This window comes from Mytilus edulis, chromosome 13 (genome assembly GCF_963676685.1).
Source record: "Mytilus edulis chromosome 13, xbMytEdul2.2, whole genome shotgun sequence".
Lineage (NCBI taxonomy): Eukaryota > Metazoa > Mollusca > Bivalvia > Mytilida > Mytilidae > Mytilus > Mytilus edulis.
In genome coordinates, this window is record NC_092356.1 from 36,253,844 (window position 1) to 36,281,825 (window position 27,982).

Sequence of the window (27,982 nt, forward strand, 5' to 3'; positions counted from 1 at the left end):
TTTTATGTAAATGAAGTATAATTCTCCACTTGCTGTATGAAGTATATTATAATTTATCTACAAATACATGATTATATCTTTATAATATATTGTGCTATCCAAAATATAGTTTTGAAAAATTCCTTTTATTGGTGGATATAAAATCATTATCATCATATTCATCATAGATTTTTATATGTTTTTGGAATAACGTGACTAGTGTTATGTATTAATAATGGCATCAATAAAAAATAAATATATCATTGTTCAACATTTATTACTCTCAATTAAATGATCACTTAACAAAATCTTTGTTGCAATAATCTTCTAGTTGCACTAATAAAATGAAATGTTATAAAAGGCATTCAATCAAAGGCAATAAAATTGACAGTAAAAGCAAGAAAATGCTGTTTTGCAAACATTTCATATAACTGCCTAAACCTTTGTATATTCACCTGAATATCAAGATATAATTTTCAAAACAAATAACTAACGCATATCTTTTTCAAAGTTGAAAAAATTACTTCACTTTTGGCTAAAGTTCATATATTGTACTTGAGTCATCCTTGAAACTTAAAAATAAGTTCAATGTACAATATATATATCTATAACTATTACAGGTAAGAAAAATATATAAAAATTTATTGTACAGCATCAGCTGCACCTCAAATGAAGCATTTTAAAAAGATTATTGAAAGAGCCAACAATTAAGAAATGTCTGACAGCTGCCCACCTCCTGGTGAGGATTTTTTTCGCTGTGTTGCAGACCTATTGGTGGCCTTGACCTGTTTTCTGCCCTTTGGTCAGATTGTTGTCTCTTTGACACATTCCCAATTTCTATTCTCAATTTTATTCAGAAATCTGATTGTTATTTCCCTTTGTATCAAGTTTATTAGACACATATACATCAATATCGGTATCTTTTTAACACATATAATTGTAGGACATTCATGGCAGGTAAGGATAAAAGCAGGAATCCTAACAACATCAATAAATATATTAATTATAAAAAGTAAATGCAAATAAATCATCTTTTAAAATATCACATATGAGTATAAAAAATATATATGCTTACACTAAATTAATCTATCATTCTTTGGATTTGTGAAAGACAAAAACAGCTGGAAACTGGTTTTATTTTTTATGTTTATTCCTAAAACAAATTTTAGTAAACTAAATGATATAAGAAAGGGAAATGTTCAAATAAGCAAATATTAAAGCTTTAACAAGGGAAAATCAAAAATAGAAATATCAAAGTATGTTAAGATAATATCCTCCTTTATTTTAGTAGCAAATAGTTTCCAAAGAAACATAGCAACAATTGAGGCTTTCAAGCAAATTGGCGTGTAACATGGAGATCTGATATATATTCAACATCTAACCTTTCAAATTAAGAAAAAAATCCAAAGAATGATAAATTAATTTGGTGTGGACTAACTTACAAATTTGACTAGCATAACTGGGCAATATTATAATAAATAAATTATACTTCATTCTCATATTTGTACCAACAGCTTAAAAGTTCTGAGTAAAAGCATTATCAGGATTTCAATTAAAATACCACTAGTAATCACATTACAGTATCATGATTTTCTGCCTAAAATGTTTGCTATCCTTTTTCTAGTGTCTGCTATAGATCCACCTTTCATTTTTCCTTGAGGCTTAGCAGCATCACCGACATATGAAACCGAACTATGAGAACTGCTGACCGTTGCTGAGCTCATTGTTGATATCTCTCTTGATTGTACTGGCGGTGTTTTCAGTGGGTTTAAACTTTTTGATGATGATGTGTAAGTCCCTTGTCTATTTAAATTTTTATTATTTTGTTTATTAAGATCATCATTAGAAGTTCTCCTTGCACTGTTCAGATCACTGACAGAAGTGTTTCTAGCACTGTTCATATTTTCTGTAGTTGCTGTATTGTTGTTCACTGTACTAACAGATTTCAGCGACATGTTACTATCCGCAGTAGACTGTCTTGGATTACTGCCTCCACTGTACCCACCTATACAACACAATGCATAATTTTCAATATAAAACACTCTGAAGGAACAAAAAATATGCTTATCTGTCCAAGTTGTGTAAGATAATTATCTCCCAAAGCTAATCCAGTGAATACTGGATGTTGTCTCTTCAAATAGCTATAATACTAATCTTACAAAACAGCTATATACTGTAAATTCAGAAATTATTTTAGCTTTTTTTACTATTGCAAAACATGAGATTATGTAATATAAGTATTGTAATAATAAAAACTCTTATTTTGATTTCAAATACTTATATCTCTATGCAGCTTTACATAAATTAGGCTGTTGGTTTTCTCTTTTGAATTACATTTCAGAGCCTTTTATAGTGACTATGCGATATGGGATTTGTTCATTGTTGAAGGCTGTATAGTGACCTATAATTGTTAATTTCTGTGTCATTTGGTCTCTTGTGGAGAGTTGTCTCATTGGCAGTCAAGAAGGAAAATTTCTATGAGTAAACTTCTTCCTTAGCAATGACAATTTAAATTTTAATCAATCTTTCCCTGGAATATGTCAATGATTACATTTTTAAAACAAAAAGATTTATATATTTTTTCAAGATATGCATAATTAACATTTACTTCAAATCTCTAAACATGAATATTTAATATTAATTTAACTTCAGTCTGATAACTTGGTTCAATAAAACAGGGAAAATGTTTATTATTTGCTGGACCCTGCAAGTGTCAAATTTTAAAGAGCTACCTGCTGGTTTCTTTAGTTTCAGAAGTTCTGTCCTTGCAGTACTCAGTGCTTCTGTCAACTCAAACCTTTCCTCCACTTCCCTTTGTACAGTTTCTTGTAAAAACTTCACCTGTAAAAACAAAACTCTATTTGCAATTGATTTTGTCAAAGCTATTCATATTATTTTCATGGTAAAAATCCAGGGTAGTTTAAGAAAGTTATTAAAATTTTAAAAACTTTAACCACAGAGTGAATGTAATGTTTCCTGGCAGAAAAACTAAGTCTATTTATAAGTAAAATACAGAAAAAATGGAATTTTATTTTTACAAAATATACTTCTGGATACTAGCTTATGAACATAAACAAGTTTCTGTCCAAGTTTGGCAAAAATCCAGGATAGTTCAAGAAAGTTATTAAAATTTCAAAAACTTTAACCACAGAGTGAATATTTGTGGACGACGCCGACAAAATGTAGGATCGCTATGTCTCGCTTTTTTTACTAAAGTCGTAGGCTCGACAAAAACCGGACATGCAATTCCACCAAATGTAATTATAAAGTTTAACTAGTATATTTGAATAATATTTCTTTTATATCAATACTCTAATATATTCATGCATTTCTACATTTTAATATTTCTTAATCCACAGTGCATGTATTTTTCTCAACAATTACTGACCATGTACTAAAAGAGAAAGAAATATTATCATGATACCAAAGCACACTTGTATCTTTGACATAAAAAACAAAAAAGTTTTAGGTTAGAACTGTATTCGTGGTAAACAAATTTCACATTTTATTCATACATGTAGCTATCTGTACAATCAACAATCTGATATTTTCCACATACCTCATTTTTTGTTGTTTTTAATAAATCAGACTTTTGAGTAAGTTCCTCTCTAGCCTCCTCTAACTCCTCATGAGTTTCTTTGAGCTGTATTTTCAGGTCAGCCATCTTTTCATCGCTCCCATGATCTAACCGAGCTGTAATTTAAATTAAATAATATTTTAATCAATATGTATTTGAAAAAAAAGCAAAAATTAGACACATAATTTTTTCTTCTTCCATAACTGTTTCTATGGTGTATTTGTTAATATCTGTGTTGAGCATCAATAAGTAATGAAAAAATATATAAAATACATAATATCGAAATTTTTATAATTACAATATGTTATTGTCATCAATACTTATACTTTTTTTTCAAATACATATTTCGATGCTAAAAATGTAGCAAAAAATTCATCATACCTTGACAATGAATTGTCGTTCAGCAGTCATGACAATTTATAACTAGACTTGGTGCATCCTTTATGGATTTTTCATAATGGAAGGCTGACCTTAATTATAATAACCTCATATAAAGGATTATTTCAGTTAAGCTTTATTGTCAAAATAAAATCATTGGCAGATTAGGAAGGCGGGATCAGGTGTTAGAAACCTCCCCCTTTTTTTTTACATTCAATGCATTTCAATGGGGACATACATGTATAGTTGGAAGAACCACCACCTGGGTTATGAACCCCCCTTATAAAAATGGCTGGATGCACCCCTGAAAATGCAGCAATAATAAGTACTTAAGAATATAGTTTTACCTAATCTATCCTCTAAATCTCTAATAATTGATTTTAAACTTTCAATTTCTCTTCTCAAAGATTCTTCTGTCTCCTTAGCTCTAGTTTTATTATCAGCTAAGAGTTTCTGCAGATCCCTGATTTCAGCTTTGTACCTATTTTCCACATCATTTAGCTGTGATTTTAACTTAAAATAAAATGTGAATAGTGAAAGCATGCAGACATTTGTGAATATATATCAAGTGAAAAAGAAATATACCAACTGGTTAATTCTGCTCTATTTTTACAAGAAAACAAATCCCATGGTGAAAAGAATCATTGAAAGATGTTCATAAAGGTATAATGATATGTAACAACGTATTAGATTTTAGCGAGAGAAATTTGAGTATTACTGAAAAATTATTACACCAGGGTTTTCGATATCACAAACTAGTCAAAACATTTACTGAATTTTGTCATCGATATAAGGAAATAATTCTTAAATATAACTCAACATGCAGACATCTTATACGTTCAGGTATTTCACATCCAATCTTTTATGGTAATATTCTTTACAAAGCACAAAAATGTCAGTATTCACCTCAAAAGCTTACAAAACCTTTAAACAGACTTATGAAGAAGAATATAGTAACGATACTGTTGTCAGGTCATTAAAGATTGCATATTTTGGTTTTAATATTGATTCACTTATAGCCTATAGGGTCTTTGCATCGGAACTAAACACATTTATTTAAAAATAAAAAAACAGTTGTTGGCATGACACAGGTTATGTTCTTCTCATATATTTTATGAAAGTATGATACTAAACCCCTAACGGGGGGGATTGTGCCTGATATTCATATGATGAAGACTTAATCTTTCAATCAGTTTAATTGAGGTCTGGAGCTGGCATGTCAGTTAACTGCTAGTAGTCTGTTGTTATTTATGTATTATTGTCATTTTATTTATTCTCTAGATCTTTTGTAACATCTTCTGACATCAGACTCGGACTTCTCTTGAACTGAATTTTAATGTGCGTATTGTAATGCGTTCAGGCCTCTACAATAACTTTTTTTCAACTTGTCCAGTAGGACAAGTACATACCAAAACTTACTTGTCCAAATGAAATTGTAACTTGTTCAAAAAAAAATCTTAATAATAACCTTTTTGCATTTCAAGTTCATTCAAGGAACAAAATGAATTAAAAACAAATTAAACAGAATTTTATTTATATCCTTTGAAATACTTTTAAAAGATATGAGCCATGAACAACTGAATTTAGTTGTGTCACAGGACTTAGGTTCTAGTTTTTATCAATGCTAAAGTCTCATCATACTTTGCACATGAGGCACCATCTGATTGGCCTCTAAATGTACACTCATTGGATTTTTATCCTATTTTTTTAAAAGTTGAAAAAAGTTTATTCAAATGCAATCAATAAAAAGAATATGAGGTATGAATGTCAATGAGACAAAAGACCAAATGACACAGAAATTAACAACTATAGGTCACTGCATTGCAAGTATTGTTTTTTCTACATAAAGATCAAACATGATTTGATGATTTTTATGGTAAATAATTTCCTCATTCTTATTTTAAAAAATATGGTATGGACATTGGTAATAATTATTATAAAGCAACAAAATAAGGTAGGAAAAGAGGTTCTGATTTGTTTTGGTCCAGAAATGTCTACTGCCTTGCCAAGCTGTCTATTAATTATGTCTATGAAATATGTCTCCTACGGTGCCCAACTGTTTATTAAACTTGGAGCCGAATCATTTCCGAGCTGGTGACGAACTGTCTTTTAAAGTTACTTATCTAAAAAGCGCATGGTTGAATGGGATCGGTAAGACTGGTTTCCGAGAAAAGTGTGCTTTTTACCTGTTAAAAGTACTTGACAAAGAACAAGTTTTAAATTATCGATTGCAAGTCTGAGGGGTCTTGAGAAATAAAAAGTTTCAATTAGTTTCAGTTTAAAAAGGAAAGATGTCAAACAAATCTTCTTTTCTTGTTTTTTTGTTAATAATTATACTTTGTTCATCAAAGTTGGATTAACATTTATTTTCTGCAGAATGATTCTACTTGTCCCATCGGACAAGCTTGGTATAGCTTTTACTTGTCCGACCTTTTTTACCTCTGGTACATGTACCGGACAATCGGACAAGCGTTATTGTCGAGGCCTGGCGTTTACTTTTCTACATTGGCTAGAGGTATAGGGGGAGGATTGAGATCTCATAAACATGTTTAACCATGTTTAATCTTGTATGATTTTTAATTTTAGTTTCTTGTGTATAATTCGGAGTTAGTTTGACGTCCATTATCACTGTACTAGTATACATATTATTTAAGGGGCCAGCTGAAGGACGCCTACAGCTGCGGGAGTTCTTGCTACATTGAAGACCCATTGATGGCCTTCGCCTGTTGTCTGCTCTATGGTCGGGTTGTTGTCTCTTTGACACATTCCCCATTTCCTTTCTCAATTTTATAATGATATAAAATGATAAAACAGTAAAAATGGTCTAAATCAGTCAACTGCAAACCATCCTATGTTGTATAATAAAAAAGTAAAAACTCAGAAATATGGGCCAAATTGTATTACTGCAATTCTTTTTTATAAACTTGATATAACTATGCATAAAAATTGTGAAAAACTTACATGCAGCATAAATTGATCAATAAAAAAAATTATAAACATGTAGACAAACAGTTCATATGCAAATTATTACACCTTATGACATACAAATCTGTTTACTTACATGTATCTAAACTGTTGAAATCTTTATTGCTACTTTTCAACAATTGAATAGTTAATCATTTAGTATACATAAAGAAATTCTTACCATTGATTCCTGGTTTTTAGTAGAACCTTGATATTTTTCTAATAATTCTTGATATTTCTGTTTCTCTATCTGCATTTCCTGTATTAAAGATAGAAATTTATTTTTTTCAACTAAAATGATTACATTTAAATTCATTTTTGATAAAAAAAAAAACAAAAAAAAACAAGAATGTGTCCAAAGTACACGGATGCCCAACTCTTACTATCATTTTCCATGTTCAATGGACCATGAAATTGGGTAAAAAATCTAATTTGGCATTAAAATTAGAAAGATCATACCATAGGCAACATGTGTACTAAGTTTCAAGTTCATTAGACTTCAGTTACATCAAAAACTACCTTGACCAAAAACTTTATTTTGTTTATGTGTGTTACATTTTAGTGTCATGTCGTTGTTCTCCTCTTATATTTAATGCGTTTCCCTCGGTTTTAGTTTGTTACCCCTATTTTGTTTTTTGTCCATGGATTTATGAGTTTTGAACAGCGGTATACTACTGTTGCCTTTATTTAACCTGAAGCAGGACAGACGGACGAACAAACAGACGAACGAGCGGACGGACGCACAGACCAAAAAACATAATGACCCTCTACTATCGTAGGTGGTATCGTAGGTGGGGCATAAAAAATAATCTTATGGCAGAGAAGCAATTATTAAGTTTAAAGCCTTTGAATTGAAAAAGCCAGGTTTCAAACCTATAGCCTTCTCTACTTAAATATGCAAGCACACTTACACAACATCAAGGAAGTGGTTTGCTCCAAAACAAAAACAAAATTGTTTGCTCGATTTATTCAACATACATACTTCAAAACTTTTAAAGTTAAATTAAGACACTTCAAATACATACAACATCAACAAGAGGCTGTCAGAGTAATAGCAAACCAGATTTTTATGCTATATTTATGGGCATAATGTTTTTCTGATCTGTTCATCCTTCTGTTCGTTCGTCTGTCTGTCCATCTTCAGGTTAAAGTTTTAGGTTAAAGTTTTTGGTCGAGGTAGTTTTTGATGAAGTTGAAATCCAATCAACTTGAAACTTAGTAAACATGTACCTTATGATATGATCTCTCTAATTGTTATGCCAAATTAAAGTTATTACCCCATTTTCACGGACCACTGAACATAGAAAATGATAGTGCAGATGGGGCATCCGTGTACTAGGGACACATTCTTGTTTATCATTTATTTGTTTCCTGACAATTTTTCAATTTTACAAAGACCATAACTCCTCAGCAATAAAAGGGACAATCATTGAAATTGAAATTGACCTCCATTTTGTCATCAGTAACAACATATTAAATTGAAAAACTTTGGTTGAACCGTCCATGAGTAAAAACACTGAAACATAATTTTTAAATCTTTCATGAACCATAACTCCTGAATGGTGAAGTAAATATCGTCAATATTAAACTAGACCTCCATGTTGTCATCAGTAACATCATATTAAAATTTTTAAAGCTTTGGTTGAACAGTTCCTGAGTAAAAACATGGACACTGTTTGACTGACTCCCACTTGCCATATATCCCCAAATCAATAACCTATTTTTCCTTCAGAAATCTGGATAATATTTTTTGAAGACTCTAAAAAGATTGGGCATTTAAAACTGCATTCCACTTCTTCAATATCATGTTTGAAGATCAGTTATATAAACAGTTCTTACCATGACAAAGTTTTCTACTAGTCTGTCTTCCAAACTTTTCAAAGCTGTCTGGTGTTTCTCTCTCTCTTTCCGCAAAGCTTCCTCTAACTGAAATGTAAAATGAAAACAAGAATGTGTCCACAGTACACGGATGCCCCACTCACACTATCATTTTCTATGTTTAAAGGACTGTGAAATTGGAATAAATTCTCTAATTTGGCATTAAAATTAGAATGATCTTATCAAAGGGAACATGTATACTAAGTTTCAAGTTGATTGGACTTCTACTTTATCAAAAACTACCTTGACCAAAAACTTTAACCTGAAATTTGCACTATCATTTTCTATGTTCAGTAAACCTTAAATTGGGGTCAAAACTCTAATTTGGCATTTAAATTAGAAAGATCATATCATAGGGCACATGTATACTAAGTTTCAAGTTGATTGGACTTCAACTTCATCAAAAACTACCTTGACCAAAAACTTTAACCTGAAATTTGCACTATCATTTTCTATGTTCAGTGAACCGTACAATTGGGGTCAAAACTCTAATTTGGCATTTAAATTAGAAAGATCATATCATAGGGCACATGTATACTAAGTTTCAAGTTGATTGGACTTCAACTTCATCAAAAACTACCTTGACCAAAAACTTTAACCTGAAGCCAAAAACTTTAACCTGAAATTTGCACTATCATTTTCTATGTTCAGTGAACCGTAAAATTGGGGTCAAAACTCTAATTTGGCATTTAAATTAGAAAGATCATATCATAGGGCACATGTATACTAAGTTTCAAGTTGATTGGACTTCAACTTCATCAAAAACTACCTTGACCAAAAACTTTAACCTGAAGCCAAAAACTTTAACCTGAAATTTGCACTATCATTTTCTATCAGTGAACCGTAAAATTGGGGTCAAAACTCTAATTTGGCATTTAAATTAGAAAGATCATATCATAAGGAACATGTGTACTAAGTTTCAAGTTGATTGGACTTCAACTTCATAAAAACTACCTTGACCAAAAACTTTAACCTGAAGCGGGACAGACGGACGAACGAACAGACGAACGAACGAACGAACAGACGGACGAACGGACGCACAGACCAGAAAACATAATGCCCCTCTACTATCGTAGGTGGGGCATAAAAATAAATAGTAATTTCTTAACTTATTTGAATCTAACTTTTTTAAATTTTAACATATGCTTAATAAATTAAATGCATAACTAAATAAAAATTATGGAAATTAAGGTATTTGAAAAAGTTTGCAGATGGAATTCTTATTCTGTGATTTTCCACAAGTTTCATATATGTTTACTAGTGTATAGCATCATGGTAGACACAGAATTTGTTATATTATCTTGTTTATAAAAATAATAGCATCATATCCATAACATAATCTATTAGAAAATCTTTTAAGAAAGCATCACATTCAAGCATTATAGCATCACATTATCATGATGTTAAAAGTCCCTGAAAAGAAAACCGTCTCATTTTCCAAAGATTAAAATAAAAGTTAGACTTGGTTTTAGGAGAACATAAACATAGTGTATTCTGATAGAGTTGCATATATATTGATAAGAAGCAAACATGACTAAAACATTTTGAAGAATCAAAAACAAAATGTGAAATCCATCTCAAGTCTATTTAAGGATGCACAAGCTTAGATTTAGGTCTTGTGTCAACAGTTATTTTGATTGGTATTATTGTTATATATCTTTCTAAATAGATGCTCCTTTCTGTTTTGAATATAATGAGTGATCAATTCAGGGATGGGCACGATTACTGACAAATGTAATCGATTAATAATCGATTACATGAAGGTATTTTGTGCAATCGATTAATAATGAATTACTCAGATTTTTGTATGTAATCGATTGCAATTGATTACTTTATCAAAAGTAATTACTTTACTTTTCGATTACTGTCAATTACATGCTTTAAAATTTTAAAAAAGTATAGTAAGTTAAGCACAATTATGTTGCTCAACGATTGTATAGTGGAAATTTAGAACTTTACCAAAACACAGCATTTGAAGCATTGTTTCCAAATTATAAGTTGACAGTTATTATCTAGATGGAATCTCTTACTGAGGATCAGAAATATTAAAAAAATCTTGAAATTTTGACTTTCAACATTTAGAGATGACAACACATTCCATCAATCAAGTATATATATGTTTAAGTTTTTTTCAATACTTTTGCTTTCTTACTGAATTACATAAGTTTTTTTGTTTTTGTTCATTAAAAGCAGGTATATTTTAGCATAGTTATTTACAATGTTGGAAGTTTTCTCTAAAGAAAATATAAAATAAATAGAATTATTAATTAGTTCAGCTAATTTTAAAGATTAAAATTTATAATTATAATGACAGGCATGATTTAATTCTTTTGTTGGATAACCACCCTAATTATAGGTTATAAAACTGCCAATGGAGTACAATTTATAGCCTGGGGCAAAATAATATAAATCTCCTTCATAATTAGACAAACAGTAATTGAAATAAAAACAAAGTATGTGTCTTATATAGTGATTAGAAGACTTTGATCATCTGATTAGTAAAGACAAGAAAGTTTATTAAGATTTTTTTCATTCTCTAATAAAATTATAAACAGTATATATTTATAGTATCAAAGAGGGATACATGTATCTTTTTCTGAAAAGAGTTTCAATGCATAGGCATTGGTTCATTGTCAAAAGAATTTGTGTACCTTCTTACTTTTCACATACATGTATATCATAACATTATAAGAAATTAACTGTTTATCTATTCTAATCTTAAATCTTATTGAAAACTATGCTTTTAGGAAATTTTATACAAATAAGCTTACTACTATAAGGAAGTACAGAACTTAACTTAAAACACATTTATTATTTTAAATCCATTTTCTTATTTCCAATCTATCTTCTTTTTTTAATATAAAAGGAGTTGACTTATTGACAAGCACATAAATCCATTTGTTTCAAAAGCTAGATATAAAGTAAATTATAGTAGGGGATCTGGGTGATTATATTGTAGCTTGAGACAATAGATAGAAATATAAAGGTAGCTGATAAACTCTTAAGTCATATCAGTACTACATACACATGTTTTCATTTGAAATAGGTTATAATTCATCAAACTATTTCTCTAAAGTAATTGAAATGTAATCAAAAGTAATCGATGATTACATCATGATTTTTGCTGTAATCGAGTAAATTACAATTACATGTAATCGAAAATGTCTTCAATTACAGATTACTGTCGATTCCTGGGGAAAATGTAGTCAATTACAATCGATTACGATTACAGATTACGATTACCCCATCCCTGGATCAGTGGAGCACGATTAAACACTTCCATTACATAAATGAATTCAAAATATACAACATACCTTTTCTGGCCATTTATCTGCCTCAAATAGTTTATTTTGGAAGCTTTGTCTCAGTTGTTCTATTCTGTTCTGATGGGAAGTTATCATTACTTCTCTGTACAGATAGAAACAATGTATTTAACTTCTAACCATGGTATAATGAAAACACAGGTTGGTTACTCTTGAAAGTTATTTCATTAATAACAATTTTTGATATGATCAATCTTGTTTTGCCGAAGCTTAACTATCCTGAGTACAAATATCCAAACAACATATAGCGGGGGGGGGGGGAAGGGGGAAATGTATGGAGACTTAAAAAGTTGTAAAGCTTAGCAAGCACATTGCTTGATTTTGAAGTGTTGTTTTACTTTTTTATGTACTTTTAGCAATTAAAAGAATCAAGAACAGAAATAGAATTTTGCTTTTTTAATACATGTATAAATCCTGCATTCATTTCTGAATTTTCATTGATTTACATCAAATATAGAGTAGGGGCCATCTCAAAATGACGGTTTGATGGATTTCAGAGGGGCATAAGGCAATTTCTTTTATTCCACTATGAATATAAAATAAACTGTATTTCTTTTTTTCCCCTGAAGATGGAAGTTCTCCTCATCCATGAATCTCTAAACCTATGCTAAATATTTTACCTTTCAGATTTTAATTGTTCTATCTCTGCCTTTGCTTGGTTCAATACATCTTTAAGTTCCCTACTTTCCGCTAAAAATAGCATAACATACATGATTACATATTTGAATACAGTTGTGATGATAAGAGACAAAAAGGTAAAAAAACAAATATTTATACACACAAGGATTAAAAAAAAATAATCGAAAGAGTAAAATCACTTGGACTTAAATATTTAAATTTATTATTAATTGTAAATTGTCAGCTGCTTATCACAAAAAACAACCTATCAAACGAAATATAAAGCTTAACAACAGTAGATAGGATCACATTGTGTCAAAGTTATCGAGTTAAACCACTAAAGAGTATTATGGTTTTATTGTCAGATCAGATCACAATAAATCAAAATAAGCAATTTGGACATCCCAAAGTCATGACACTGGATTTACCAATGAGAATCTGTTAAAGATTTGGATGAAAATTAACATAAAAATAAGAAGATTTGGTATGATAGCAAATCAGAAAACTCTCCACCAGAGACCAAATGATAGATTTTTTTTTATAAGAAATGATATTGCAAAATATGTATACTTGTATTCTGAAATTATTGTTGATATCAAATTTCAGCTGTTATAAAATTCCTTTACAATAAGACTCAAGACAATTTATGTCTATATTCATGATATTAGTGAACTTGTGGTGTTGGGCTGCTGACTTTATAAATTATCATAATCCATTTAATTGATATGTAGTCATATTTGTACCCATACTTACTGACAGTAAAAGTAGCCTTTCTGTGAATCTCTTCTTCTTTTCTCTGTTGTTCATGAAGTCGGTTTTCTAAGTTTTTATAATCTTTCAAATTTGTGGCAAGTTCTGCTTGTTTCTTTCCTAATTCACTTTGTAATCTGTAATTTAAAAGTGTTAGCTACATGTACATGGCTACAATTTTAAACTGTGTATGTGATTATTGAATTCAAATAAATTGAAAAAAAAATATAACAGCAATTTCATCATGTATTTGAAAAACAGTATATTTCATTTCATTTCATTGTAAAATGTTAATTGCTTTTTAATTCGATTTTGTAAACTTTTTCTTACAATTTTAAGACAGATTTAATGCTGCAGAAATTTTGGGAATCATTATTAAATATATAAATAATTTTGGGAATCAATATTAAATATATAAATAATATCACCATTATACTATACATTTTTCCTTTAAAATTTATCTAAGAATTTTACTCTATCAGCTATCATTAATATATGGTAATAAAATTGAGAATGAAAATGAGGAATATGTCAAAGAGACAACAACCCGACTAAAGAGCAGATAACAGCCGTAGGCCACCAATGGGTCTTCAACACAGCGAGAATACTTACTTTTGTATAGTCATTTCAGAGTTTTGTTCCTTTCGTCTGATCTGGGCTGTCTGATCCTCCATGTCCTGATTTTTATTCCTGAAAAGAAAATGATAATAAAAATTGCAATCAAGTAAAAAACTGTTCAGTGAATTTATTCTTTAAACGAGATGTCTTTCTTTTAAATACAGTGATTTTGTCAAAAAAAGATAATGCAATGAATCCCAGTTTGATTTTGATACTTCAAATCTAAAGTAAAGAAATTTTCAGCATTTTTATCTCAACCTTCTCAATTTTTGAACTTGTCATAAGTTTTCATAAAAATTCTAATAATAAAATGTTGTCAATAAATACATAAAAAGAAAGCTGCTGGTAGGATTATTCAATGTATACCATAGTTACAAGATTTGTCTGTTAAAACATGCTGTATTGACTTTGCTCAATGTTGAAGGCTGTACAGTGACATATAGCTATTAATTTCTGTGTCACTTGGTCTCTGGTGGAGAGTTGTCTCATAAGCAATCATACCAAATCTTCTTTATTATATGTAAAAAAGCAAAATCCACATGTCTGAGAGTTCTGATTTGTATCTTTTCCTGTCTGTTTTTATGAGGTGAATATTTACCTTAATTGATCTTTGAACTGTTGAGATTCCATTGTTAAACTTCTACATTTAGATACTGCTTCGTCTAATTTATGTTGTAAATCTGTTGAACAAAAACATTTTTATATATTAACCCTTAAATACTAAATAATGTGTATAAAAACCAAATGGTTGAACTGCCTGAATTGGCATGTTATAAGTTGCAAGAATTTGATTGGCTGACAGAATATAGAATAGTTTTTACATGCTATGAAGACACAGAGACTGACTAGAAAATAGCTTGAATACATTATATAGTTAAGAATTAATTTTGTTCAATTTGTTTACCAAATTTTGGGTTTATGGGATCCACCTGCATTTTTTTCACATCAATTTACCTATCTATATACAATTGAACTAACTGCTGATTAGTCCTCTCTCCCAATCAAAATCCAGAATTGATGAAGAGTGTTTTTGTGTATTAAGATACCAAACCCCTTGCAAGTAGGAGATTTGATTTTGAATTTTGGTGTTTAAACGCCACTTTTAGCACTAAATTAGGCTATTTCGTGGCAGCCAGTTTTTATTGGTGGAGGAAGCTGGAGTGCCCAGAGAAAACCACTGACCTTCTATAGGAAAACTGAAAATCATAGTCAATTAAGATTAGAGTCGAGTGCACCGGCACGAGCAGGGTTCAAACTCACAACCTTCGTGTTGACAAGCTAGTGATTACAGTAGTAACTACTTTGACCACTCGGCAACCGAGGCCCCCTACAAGTAGGAAATATCTTTTACATATGGGAGATACTGATAAATTCTGTAAAGGTGTGTATCTCATTGTATTACCTCTAGTCTTTGTTTCTATATTTGATAACTGTTGCTGTAGTTTGTTGTTTTCATCCACTAAGATTGAAAGTTGCTGTAAATCTTGTTCTTGACCTTTAACCTTTTCCTTCATTGCTACACTTGTCAACAGGGCCTCACCCTTTTCAGTTTCCAATGAACTAATCTTTTCCTGTAGTTTTATCTTTTCTAAATAGGAAAAAAATGTACAATTAGATTGAGTTGTCTCCCATTGAATGTTCTGTTTGGGTAAAGAAAATTCAGAAAAGGAATAAGAGAATAACTGGTACTGGTATTATATTTATGAATCAACATTCAGGCAATAACCTTGCAGGCGAAATAAAGATTTCAGTCCCCAAATAATTTTGAAAATCTCTTAAACATGCCACCCAATTGACATCTTAGTGGTATAAGGGAGACAACTTGTGATTTACAAGTTGAACAGGTAAACAAAAAAGACAACTGACATGGAAAATCTAGATTTTTAAAACGATTAAGGCCTAATTCTGTCGCTGACTGCACGAAATAAATACAACTGCGACTTTGATCATCATCAGATTTAACATTATAAAAATGTAAAAAGCTAGACAATTTAGAGTGAATTTATATCCATAGCATTTTTGACCAATAGAGCCTCCAACAGCACAGGGATCTCCATGGATGAAAATTGAACCATGGAGGAACTTTCACCATTACAAACCATGTCTACGCTGTACAGTGTAGCGCGATCGGAAGTATTTTATCCCTCCATACAAGGAATGGTGTACATGCTATTTCATTGCTTATTTAAATATTTATTTGAATTTTCATTATAGAATTAGAAGTATCAACATTTTCATTTATTGCCGTTTTTAACCATTCAAATGCCAAGTCTTCATGGTCCCCCCTTAGTCGAGAATGACCAAAAGCTGTCATGAAGGTCCTCATGCAGATTTCTTTTATTTTTGGTAATTGTTATGGGGGTTAAAAATCATCTGTGGACACTGTCAAATTCAGAGCCCATTACCGGTATGGCTGATTTGCAGCAACAACAAAACAATTCGTACGGGTTATGTAAAAGGTTAAAGAGATTTGTAAAGCAAACGTTGACAAATGAAAAGGTTTTTAATGACTTTATCTTGCAAATTGATGATGTGCAACATGCATCTTTCGAGTCTGAATAGAAACCGGATACGCGGATGTATCAATTTGATTGTAATATACGAAATGAATTCGGAATTTAGATACGATATTTCTTTACAGGAAATATTTAAGTTTTTACTTTTAAACTTTTAAAGTAATTCTAAATTATCGTTACAGCAGTACTCGAGTTATTTGCGATGAAATAATATTTACTGTTTTGCGTCTTATTTTGTACTTCTTAAAAAAAGGGGGATGCTGATTGCGTAAGTCAAAATAAAGCACGTGTTCGACTTGTTAAACTGTTTTCTTTGTAACTGGATTAATTTATTAATTTATTTATTTAATCTAAATGATCATAATCATTTGCTGAAACTAAGTTGATTACTTCGACAAATGGATCGTCTATCCTCAGATAGTATTCTCCTGTCTGGTTTGTTGATCTACCTGTACAAGCTCAGGTACAAGTAATTAGCGATCTTAATCCGGATATCCCTCAGGCGTTATAACTGTATTGGATTATAACATATAAAGCCTTAGGGTTATGCAATTACATGCATTTGATTATAAATGATAAAAAAATGGCGTCGGGCTACAAAAAACGATGAAGTTTTGAACGATGGCGGAAGACAATTTAACGATGGCGCAAGACAATTTAACGATGGCGCGAGTCATTTGACGATGGCGCAAGACATTTGAACGATGGCGGGGCTCCATCGTTAAACAGGCCATGGAGATCCCTGCAGCATATAAAAAAATATCCAAAGATACTAGACTTATAATTTAGACCCACAGACCCTGGTTTTGTCTACAGCAAGTTTCAGCTTAAATAAAAACAGAACAAGGCCAAATCAGTAAAAAGGTTAAAGAGCATTGAAAGTCAGTGTTTTCCTTTTTTCACTAAGGGAAGGTGGGTGTTTTAAAAAAAAAATCACTTGCAACCGGGTGGTTTTTTTTAAATGTCCACCCGTTTTTTTTTTTAATTTACTGTGGGTGCACGTGGGGGTCACAAAAATAAAGATTAGTATAATATTCACATTTAATGGAGTTGAACAAACATAAATAGACGTAGTCATATTCTTTGATTTGATTTTTTTCAACAATTTATCTCTTTTCTCTCTTCTTTCATTTTATGTCCTGTTTCTTGCTTTTGTGCCGTATTTTTGGCACATAGAACAGTAGTATCCTTCCTCTGTGACTATAAGCCATTTGAAGTCTTGCTCATATTTGTCTTCACTTGCGTGTCTTTTCCGTTGTTTGGTTGATTTTTATTCAATTTCCACAACTTCAACATTACTATCAATTTTATTTAACTTATTTGGTCTAGTATTTTCTTTATCATCATCGTCATCTGCCTTTCTTGTACCCCGATTGATAAATGAAAATATTGAAATTTGACGATTGGACGCCATCTTTGTCAATGAAAACAAATCAGCGAGGCGCGATTAGTTTTCAAATTTTAACGGTACGGAACCGAAAAAAATCCGAAATTTGAAAAAAAAGCCGACCACCTCCTAAAATCGAAAGGTGGTCGGCTTTAAAAAGAAGGTGGTTGGCACACCCGGCTTAAATGCCGAATGGAAAACACTGAAAGTTCAAAAAGTTCAATGAAATTCCATGTCAATACCATCTTGGAGGAAACAGTCACCAGCAGTGCATTTACAAAGTGGTAAAAATAAATGTACGTCAGATTATATTGATTCATGAGCTTATAGATAATAATAATAATAAAATATCAATGTACCATTATCCCTTTGTTGACAAATTTGTTTCAAATCAGAAAACATTAACATCATTTCTTCTTTTATCTTTTTATTTCTTTCTTCTACAAACTGATGGACATTTGTCACTTCTGTCTTCTGTTCTTGTATCTTCTTTCTTATCAGTGGCAGCTGCTTGTCAAATATTACATTTCTTGATCTGAAATACACACATCATGAATATTAAACATTAAACTACAATAATCTGATCATTCATAAACATGTAAATTTCATTTAACACTTAAGATGTACAGTCATTGTGACAGTATCATATTATATGAAAGAGTATGTTTTAAAAAAACTTATACCAATAAATTTTATTCCCTGATAAATAGAAATAAACTAGGTGGGGTTTTTTTTACAAAAGAAAGACTGTAAGTGCAAACAATTAAAGATTAAAAAAGTTTAAGTCTCTCCTGGAAATCTGGCTTCCTTAATCACTGAAAACTGATCGCCAAAATATAGCCAATTATACTGAAAGTAGTGTTGCAATCAATCAATCAATCATCAAATCTTTTATTGGACACTTTGGTTAGAACTTGTACCTAGTCAGAATCAGGACTTGTATTTTCCTTTTTGACTTTCAGCTAATACACATATAGTAAACTCTTCTCCTAGCATTCTTTGCATTTGTTGTTTCTGTTTTTATGCTAGCCTAAGTTGTTGTTCTATGTATTTGTTGTTTGAACTTGTTTCAAAGTCTTACTTGAGTTTCTGTTGTAAATCATCTTTGACTTTTGTTGTGTTCTCTAGATTCTTCACTAATTCATGGTTATGATTCTGTAACTTAATTGTCATATTTGATTCATTCTCTAAACTCTCTTGTAATGTTGTTACCCTACAAAAAAGTACAAAGTAGATGTTTAGGCCAGGGTTTAAGCTAGGATTTTGAGGGCTTTAGTCACTTTTGCGCGCTATTAAAATCAACCTTATTTTGTGTAAAAGCAAGGGACCAATGATGTATATTACTAGCTTCATCTTTTGACTTTGTCAGATTTTTAGGGATTGAGGCACCAGCATGATTGGCAGTTATTGTATGATTTGACTGTATTGGCCATTATTATGAAAGATTCTGACATGGAATCCAGAAATTTAGTTCACAATTTCTCTTCAGTTTATTCCAGGGGTCATTCCTGATCAACAAAAGTTGGATTCTATTTTTTTAAAACAAGGAATCACAGCAGAAATTAACTTGCAAAGATTATTTCACTGCATAATCATTATCCATATAAAAGGTCTAAATCGATATTTGGAAATCATTTCTTTCAAGTTGGAAATGTGTAAAATCCTTTTTGGAACTATAAAAATGACTGAAAGTAGGTTGTAAACAAATCAACAATAGATCACATTTACTTCTTTTGGTTTTAAAATGAAACGAAAACCGGAAGTGGCACGTGGATAATAAATTCAAAACGAGTCCGGATTCATCAGGAAATTATCATTTTTTTATTTAAATTCCTTTAGTAAGAGATGTTTGTCTCTCTCGTTTAAGGTAGCACAATACAAAGATTTTATAACTCCAACTCCCAAGTTTTAAAATGCTGTAACTTTCTTAATAATGCTTGAAAATTTATAAAAGTGGTAGTTTTGGATAGCTAACAGATTACTCTTTCAAATAAACGCAATGTTAGTATTATGCAACAATAATGTAACCAGAGACATATAATACAATGTATTATATGTCTCTGATGTAACCAATTATAATGTTAACTGTGTCTAAAATATTTTTCACCAAATTTCCACTTTCAAATAAAATTAGCTTCTGCATAGGTATCCCTAGAGGGTTGATTTTGTTTTATGTTGTTCCTATGGCCATTATCTACAAAAGGGTGTCTCAGATTTCAGATAGAATGTATAGAACAAATTTTACACCTAATTAAACATTATCTTCTTTTATGTGGTTAGGATGTTTACACAAATTAGAGATTTATGAGAGAATGGAATACAATAGAGACGATCTGAGACACCCTTTTAAAGCCCATGATGTGTTGATTAAGATTTTGTTAAAATTTTCTGTATAGTTAAAGAGATGATAGAGCTAAATTCATTCAAGTGAACTTACCCAGATTTTGTCACTAATTACATAATAATTGATTACATAATGATTGTATAATAAAAATATTGCATTCATTTAAATGATTAATCTTTTATCTATCTATATATACCTCTTTTATTATTTTCTATGCATTCATAAGAAAGTTACAGCATTTCAAAGGTTAGTGATTGGAAGTAAAAAAATCTTTGTATTGTGCTACCTTAATTAAATGATTTCGTATTTTACGTTTTTTTAAAGTCTATAAATAGTCAAAGGAATACTTTCACGCATGCGTAGAACACAATACAGGAAGCACCTGTTTAACTCGTGAAAGTTTTGAATAAACACATTAAAGTTCTTTATTTTAAATGGAAATTGTTGAAAGTTTTTTGATGAAAATTTAAATCAAATATGACGAAAATGCCTTCGAATGACGAATCTACGACAAATGAACTTCAGATCGTTAGAAAAATATTGAAATTCAAATGCGAACTGACCGGGTTGTTACATTTTTGATTAATTGACGAAACTAAACTCCTGGTTGTTGAAATGACTTGCCGACTGACTGATTTTCCAGGGGAAATAATTATGATGGTCATTCAATTATGGGGTTTAATAATAATTAACGGATTAGTGACCCATCCGATGGCGATAAGCGGATTAGTTGTAATCACAACTTGTAACACCTGTTAAAAATGTTAATTACCTGGAGGTCATAAACTTGTCAAAAACATGAAGATTTATAGTTTTTATTGCGAATTTTTTTTTACACTTTCAAAATTAAAGTGACGAAATTGATTTGAAATATTTTCGTCAATGAGAAAACCCTTTCGTAAAATACGAAAGTGACGAGCGCTAGCAAAATCACTGGTTTAGGCTGTTGTTAATTTCTATATCAACATGAACTGTAGCAGATTATTTTTTTTGGCATGTGTAAAAAATGTTTGCTACAGTTGAAAAAAGAATATAAAATTAAATTTAAACAAATACAAAAATGAAAAAATAAAATTCAGTGCCTTCATGGCCTTAGAAAACAATTGGAATAACAGTTTCAATCTTTTCAAAAAGTATGTAACTTGGTTTTTTTCTGAGCCTTCTAAAAAAGTGTCTGCAAGGACTCAAAAAGGTTTTTCAATTTCTTAATGGTGATATCTTTCTCTAATTTAAAACATGTTTATCTACATTTACATCAATATCAAGTTGAAATTTAATTTGTCAATTAAAATCAAACAAAATATAATCTCAAAAGGCATGTCCATCAAATTACCAGCAATATCAATTGCAGAAAAAAATGAAAAAATTATTAAAACTTACATTAAACTTTTATCACTAATAATATTTTGTAGATCTGCAATCTCTGACTTTAATTGAGTAACTTGTTCTTTTAGTTGAATTTCCCTGACTTCACATCCCCTCAAATGTTCCAGTTCCTTTTCTGTAGCTTTCAGTTTCTCCTCTAACTTTTTAATCTCATTATGTATGAGGTAACTGACACCACAGTATTTACACACTGTCTCGTCTCTCTCCATTTTGTTGATCTCTTCGGGAAGAGGATACTGTGGGTTATAGTGTTCAAACATCTCCTGGTTGTTGGTTTCTTTCTCTGACATATTCACATCTGTTTTCATTCCGTTTCTGTTAAATATAATACATATCATATGTCTTATTATTTTTTTATATTATGTTTGTTTTATGATAAACCCGGAAGGTTATTATCCTCTTAGACTAATGATTTATTATTAAAATATATTTTTTAATCATACTTTGAAATCAACATATCTATTATTTTTTCAATTTGTATACCGTAATCAAAAATAAATATTCTTTATATTGTTCTTGTATGAGCCTCCTTAAGGGCCATAGCGCCAAATGTGGAGGAGGATCTGCTTACCACTCCCAAGCACCTGATATCACTCCTAGTTTTGGTTTAAGGGTTTTTTGTTGTTCTTTGTGCTTTTTTTCTTCAATCCCTGTGTTGTTAATATGGCTAAAAGTCTTTTCTATACCTACAACTAGGTCCCTGTTATGAAAAATGTGTTTCTATTTCAAATCTTTAGTCTGTAAAGTTTCAGTGTGAGAACATTAATTACTCACCTGATGGTTAATTATTAATTTGGTAAGGATGGATAAAAGTCTAGTACAAATCTGCTGATGTGTGATGCTTTATCACTACATAATTCATCAATGTATCTTATATTATCATGATTATGATATAGTCCCCTATCATCTATGCTACCTTTCCAAAGTACCAGAGAGTTAGTAAAAGTTTGAAGTTGTAAAAATTGGGTTGACTTGATAGTTAAGACATAACAATGATAAGACTTTACATAGTTGATGAGTTAATTGGTTATTTTATCATTTCATTGAGTAATATTACTGTACTTAAGTTTTCATGATACAAGGGGTTGGTGGTCATTCTAGGTACAAGTCAAATCGGCACCTGGTTAAATCGGCATCTAGTCAAATCGGCACCTATTTTACATAATCACTGAACATTTTAATAATTATTTTACAAATTCCCTAATATGATTTCAGGGATTATGAACAATTTAATAATCCTTTGTTGTTTGTTCATGTTGTTTGATAAAAAAAATTAATATAGACAAATTATATTTTTTTCTTTCATATTCCTTGCCAGATGAAATAATTTTGCCTTTATACACAGAGGATGATCTAAAAGATATAACCAACACAGGGTTTCGAGATAAAGTTGAAGACTTCAAAATTAATAATATCAACATTCCCTTTATAGCGATAGTTTAACATGTATTGTTTGTTTATTAAAAGCCAGCGTCAAAAGGATATCCATGCTCTATTTGTAAATCCACAAAGCATGTTATTTGTGATACATGTAAGGCAAATGGTGAAGAAGATTATGGAACATCTGTTTTGTGTTGGGTTTTTTTCTCAAATGAACAAGAAATACAAACTGTTAATAGAACTTAGGCATCTTAGACTTTTCTTAGTGTATAGAAAAAGAGGCAGATTGACAAATAGAACAAAGTTTTAGAGGAAGCTTGCATTTGGTGTAATATTCTTATAGTAATTCCATGTAGGGTAAAAAAAGAACGGGAAATCCAAAAAACCTAATAGCAATTGTTCAAAAAAAGTCTGAAAAAGGATATTGCCTGGCCACAAAACATGGTATCATTCTTGCTCGAACCAGTTTAAGGTTGCAAAATCCTTCTTTTTTTTTTGGTAAGGGAGGGGGGGGGGGGTTCCTTCAGATGTTTTTACTGAACATTTTATTTCTCTTAGGCGTATTGTTAAAATATGATTCCATATGTGCAGGAAAAGGTTTTTTAAATGTCGATATTGTGGTAAAACAAGAGGCTCTCAAGAGCCTGAATCGCTCACCTTAATTCTTTTGGTTAAATCTCTCATCAATGATTATTTTGGCTTTTCAATTTATTTAAATGTTTTTTTGGATCGTCCTATTTTCTTCAAAAGCCAAAAAAAATAATCATTTTCTCCTATGTTCTATGTTAGCCATAGGAGCTATGTTTCTTGACATACAAGGAAATAAAATATAAAATTTATACTAGATACTCTGAAACTCATTTAGCCTAAGTTTGGCTGAAATTGATACAGCAGTTTCAAAGGAGAAGATTTTTTAAAGTAAGTCAACATGATGAACAAATTGTGAAAAAAGTTTTAATAACTCCTTAAGGGGTCAATTGACAATTTTGGTCAAATTGACTTAATTGAAGATCTTACTTTGCTGAACATTATTGCTGTTTACAGTTTATTTCTATCTATAATTATATTCAAGATAATAAACAAAAACAGCAAAATTTCCTTAAAATTATCAATTCAGGGGCAGCAACCCAACAACAGGTTGTCTGATTCATCTGAAAATTTCAGGGCAGATAGATCTTGAACTGATAAACAATTTTACCCATGTCAGATTTGCTCTAAATGCTTTGGTTTTTGAGTTATAAGCCAAAAACTGCATTTGACCCCTATGTTCTATTTTTAGCAATGGCGACCATGTTTGTTGATAGATCATAACTTCGGATACAATTTACAAACTAGATACCCTAAGGAACATTCAATTAAAGTTTGGAAGTATTTGGCCCAGTAGTTTCAGAGGAGAAGATTTTTGTAAAAGATTACTAAGATTTACGAAAAATGGTTAAAAATTGACTATAAAGGGCAATAACTCCTAAAGGGGTCAACTGACCATTTCCGTCAAGTTGACTTATTTGTAAATCTTACTTTGCTGAACATTATTCCTGTTTACAGTTTATCTCTATCTATAATAATATTCAAGATAATAACCAAAAACAGCAAAATTTCCTTAAAATTACCAATTCAGGGGCAGCAACCCAACAACGGGTTGTCTGATTCATCTGAAAATTTCAGGGCAGATAGATCTTGACCTGATAAACAATATTACCCCTGTCAGATTTGCTCTAAATGCTTTGGTTTTTGAGTTATAAGCCAAAAACTGCATTTGACCCCTATGTTCTATTTTTAGCAATGGCGACCATGTTTTTTAATAGATCAAAACTTCGGATACAATTTATAAATTAGTTACCCTAAGGAACATTCAGTTAAAGTTTGAAAGTATTTGGCCCAGTAGTTTCAGAGGAGAAGATTCTTGAAATAGTTTACGACGACAGACGACGGACGACAGACGACGACGGACGCCAAGTGATGGCATAAGCTCACTTGTCCCTTCGGGACAGGTGAGCTAAAAAGATGTCAAGCATATTATTTTAACACATTGTGTTTCACATTTTAATATAGTGTGCCTAACATTTAAAAAAATTGGGGTTATCATTTTGATATATTGTGCTTAACATTTTACAATGTATGTTACTTTATAATGATGTTTTATAAATGTTTATAAATAAAACTATTTCTTCATTTCAGTTATTATGTAGAATCCCTGACGTTTTTTTTAGTGATTATACATAATCCCTGAAACTTTTAGTGATTATATATAATCCCTAAACTAGCCAGTGATTCTACATAATCCCTGAAAATTTCAGGGATTCTACATAATCACTGATTATACAAATTCACTGTAACATATACACAATATAAGACAGACAATATTCAAATATAAAATACATGTACCATTCTATTTAGAATTATGGGAGACTGTAAAATAATGTCTATATATATAATAAAATTGAGAATGGAAATGGGGAATGTGCCAAAGAGACAACAACCCGACCATAGAAAAAAAAAAACAGCAGAAGGTCACCAACAGGTCTTCAATGTAGCGAGAAATTCCCGCACCAGGAGGCGTCCTTCAACTGGCCCCTAAACAAATATATACTAGTTCAGTGATAATGAACGCCATACGAATTTCCAAATTGTACACAAGAAACTAAAATTAAAATAATACAAGACTAACAAAGGCCAGAGGCTCCTGACTTGGGACAGGCGCAAAAATGCGGCGGGGTTAAACATGTTTGTGAGATCTCAACCCTCCCCCTATACCTCTAGCGAATGTAGAAAAGTAAAAGCATAACAATACCGCATGCACATTAAAATTCAGTTCAAGAGAAGTCCGAGTCTGATGTCAGAAGATGTAACCAAAGAGAATAAACAAAATTACAATAATACATAAATAACAACAGACTACTAGCAGTTAACTGACATGCCAGCTAAAACTAGTACTATTCATGCTAATACAAAAGTTAATTATTTAAAGTTTTTCCAACATTATAGGACTGAGTTGTGATAAGTTTTCTTTCCAATTAATTAATAACTTTAATCAAGTACATGTACATAGTTAATATGTTTGTTGTTTTAACTCAACAGTATTACAGGTAGATCGAGTTATTGATGTTTTATTCTTCAAAAACTTCACAAGAAACAACAAAGCCCTTCGATCCCCAAGGTGTTAATTGTTTAATTAACAATGAGACAATTAGAAGCAATAAAACGGATAACTATGAGTCCCTTACACTAATTCAAACTATCACTTCAGGTACAAAGGCATAGCAGATATACCACGGCCAAAAACAACAAGGTATGGTAAGAAAAGCTTTAGTTATGAGGCAGCAAAACTCTGGAACTCCTTGCCAAATGAGGCAAGGAGCTTATCAACTTTTGGCCAGTTCAAAAATTTTATCTCCACCTGGTGTTTTTCAGAAAAATGTACATGCAGTTCTTGTAAATAATGTACTTACTTGCTGCCCCATAACTTGATCTCGAAGCCTGCTGTTTGTTTGCTTTTTTTTATGGTTTTATCTTTTTGCAGTTATTTTTATTTTTTATTTAGCCATTTATTTCTTTTGCTTATGCATTACCTTTGCTATAGCTGCATGCAGTCTTTTGTTTGTGCTTAAAGTGTTTAAGTTTGCATGTGCTACTCTTATATAAATACTATGTGCTACTATATATGTGCTGATATTAGACATTTGTTTTAATATATCTTGCTTAGCTTTTATTCTGCATGTGCTATCTATGTATTAATATATATGTGTGATGTCTGTATGTTTGTGTTGTATGTGTATCTAATGTTATTACATGTATGTTTTGTTTATTAATATCAGTCGGTTAAAGAGCTCTTAAGAACTCATGTTCTTTGTTATTATGTATATATGAAACCCCGACTTTAAATAAAGATTACTTTACTTTACTTTACTTTATCATGCAAAATAATTAGTGTTTTCCAGGAAAGTTTAAACAGCATAAAATATTAAACCAACAATCCTGCAAAATGCTCAACTGGTTAAAAATGCATAAAAAATATCCATTACCTTATATATATAAAAAAAAAAATACACATTTAGTTGAGAGAAAAAAATATATACATCAACCCCAAAAAATGTGAAGATTTCTGGACAACCCCTTCCTTATTTTACTCCTCTTGCATAATTACTGAAAAATTCTGGACAGCCCATTCCTTTTTTTTTTTACTGTTTTTGCATAAAATACTGTTAAAAGTATATATTAAACAAATCTAACATGGGTGCCGAATTCGAATTGACTATATCATGCGCTGATTTAACCAGGTGCCAATTTGACTAGAATTTTTCATTCTTAGGCTGTCGGTGATAAAGTTTTAGTCATATAATAACTGAATCTGAAAACGCACAAGTATTGACAGTGGCGGATCCAGAACTTTTCCTAAGGGGGGGGGGCCGCTCCAGTCATGCTTCCATGATTCCCTATATAATCAACCAAATTTTTCCCACGAAAGGGCCCCCCCCCCCCCCCCCCCTGGATCCGCCTATGATTGAGTTCTCATTATTGAGTTTAACTACTATATCTAAGAAGAAGGAGATGTCTGCCATCAGTATTGAACTATGATACTTTCGAGATAGGGATTCATCATTTCATGAGGCAGGGTCTGTACAAACTAAAATTTGTGTTAATTTTATGCAGATTAGCATTTTAAAGTGGCAACAATTTAGAGTTTATTGTTTGGTTCACCTACTCTTGTGTAACTTGGTGAACTGGAACTTGTTTTATAATGTATCAACAAGTTATTTGCATATTTCAATAGTAAATGTGGTTTTAGCATCTACATTTCATGCATTTTCTTGTTATGACTCCATTTTGAAACCAATGAAAACATTTACATCCGGGGAACTTGGCCACTGTAAAATGAAGTCGATT

General features: G+C 31.0%; 1 protein-coding gene across 1 annotated transcript; it reads right to left on the bottom strand.

Annotated features, from left to right (window-relative positions):
- Nucleotides 1-239: 239 nt before the first annotated feature.
- On the bottom strand, nt 240-27,958 carry LOC139502100 (putative leucine-rich repeat-containing protein DDB_G0290503). The gene is made up of 16 exons (XM_071291462.1): nt 27,801-27,958; nt 21,713-22,033; nt 19,070-19,201; nt 18,348-18,523; nt 15,488-15,673; nt 14,684-14,765; nt 14,080-14,157; nt 13,471-13,604; nt 12,720-12,789; nt 12,091-12,184; nt 8,738-8,824; nt 7,080-7,157; nt 4,282-4,447; nt 3,539-3,672; nt 2,712-2,820; nt 240-1,984 (listed from the first exon to the last, which is right to left on the bottom strand). The coding sequence occupies exons 2-16, from the start codon at nt 22,024-22,026 to the stop codon at nt 1,563-1,565; spliced, it is 2,262 nt and encodes a 753-aa protein (XP_071147563.1). The 5' UTR covers nt 22,027-22,033; nt 27,801-27,958; the 3' UTR covers nt 240-1,562.
- Between the last annotated feature and the right edge of the window lie 24 nt (nt 27,959-27,982).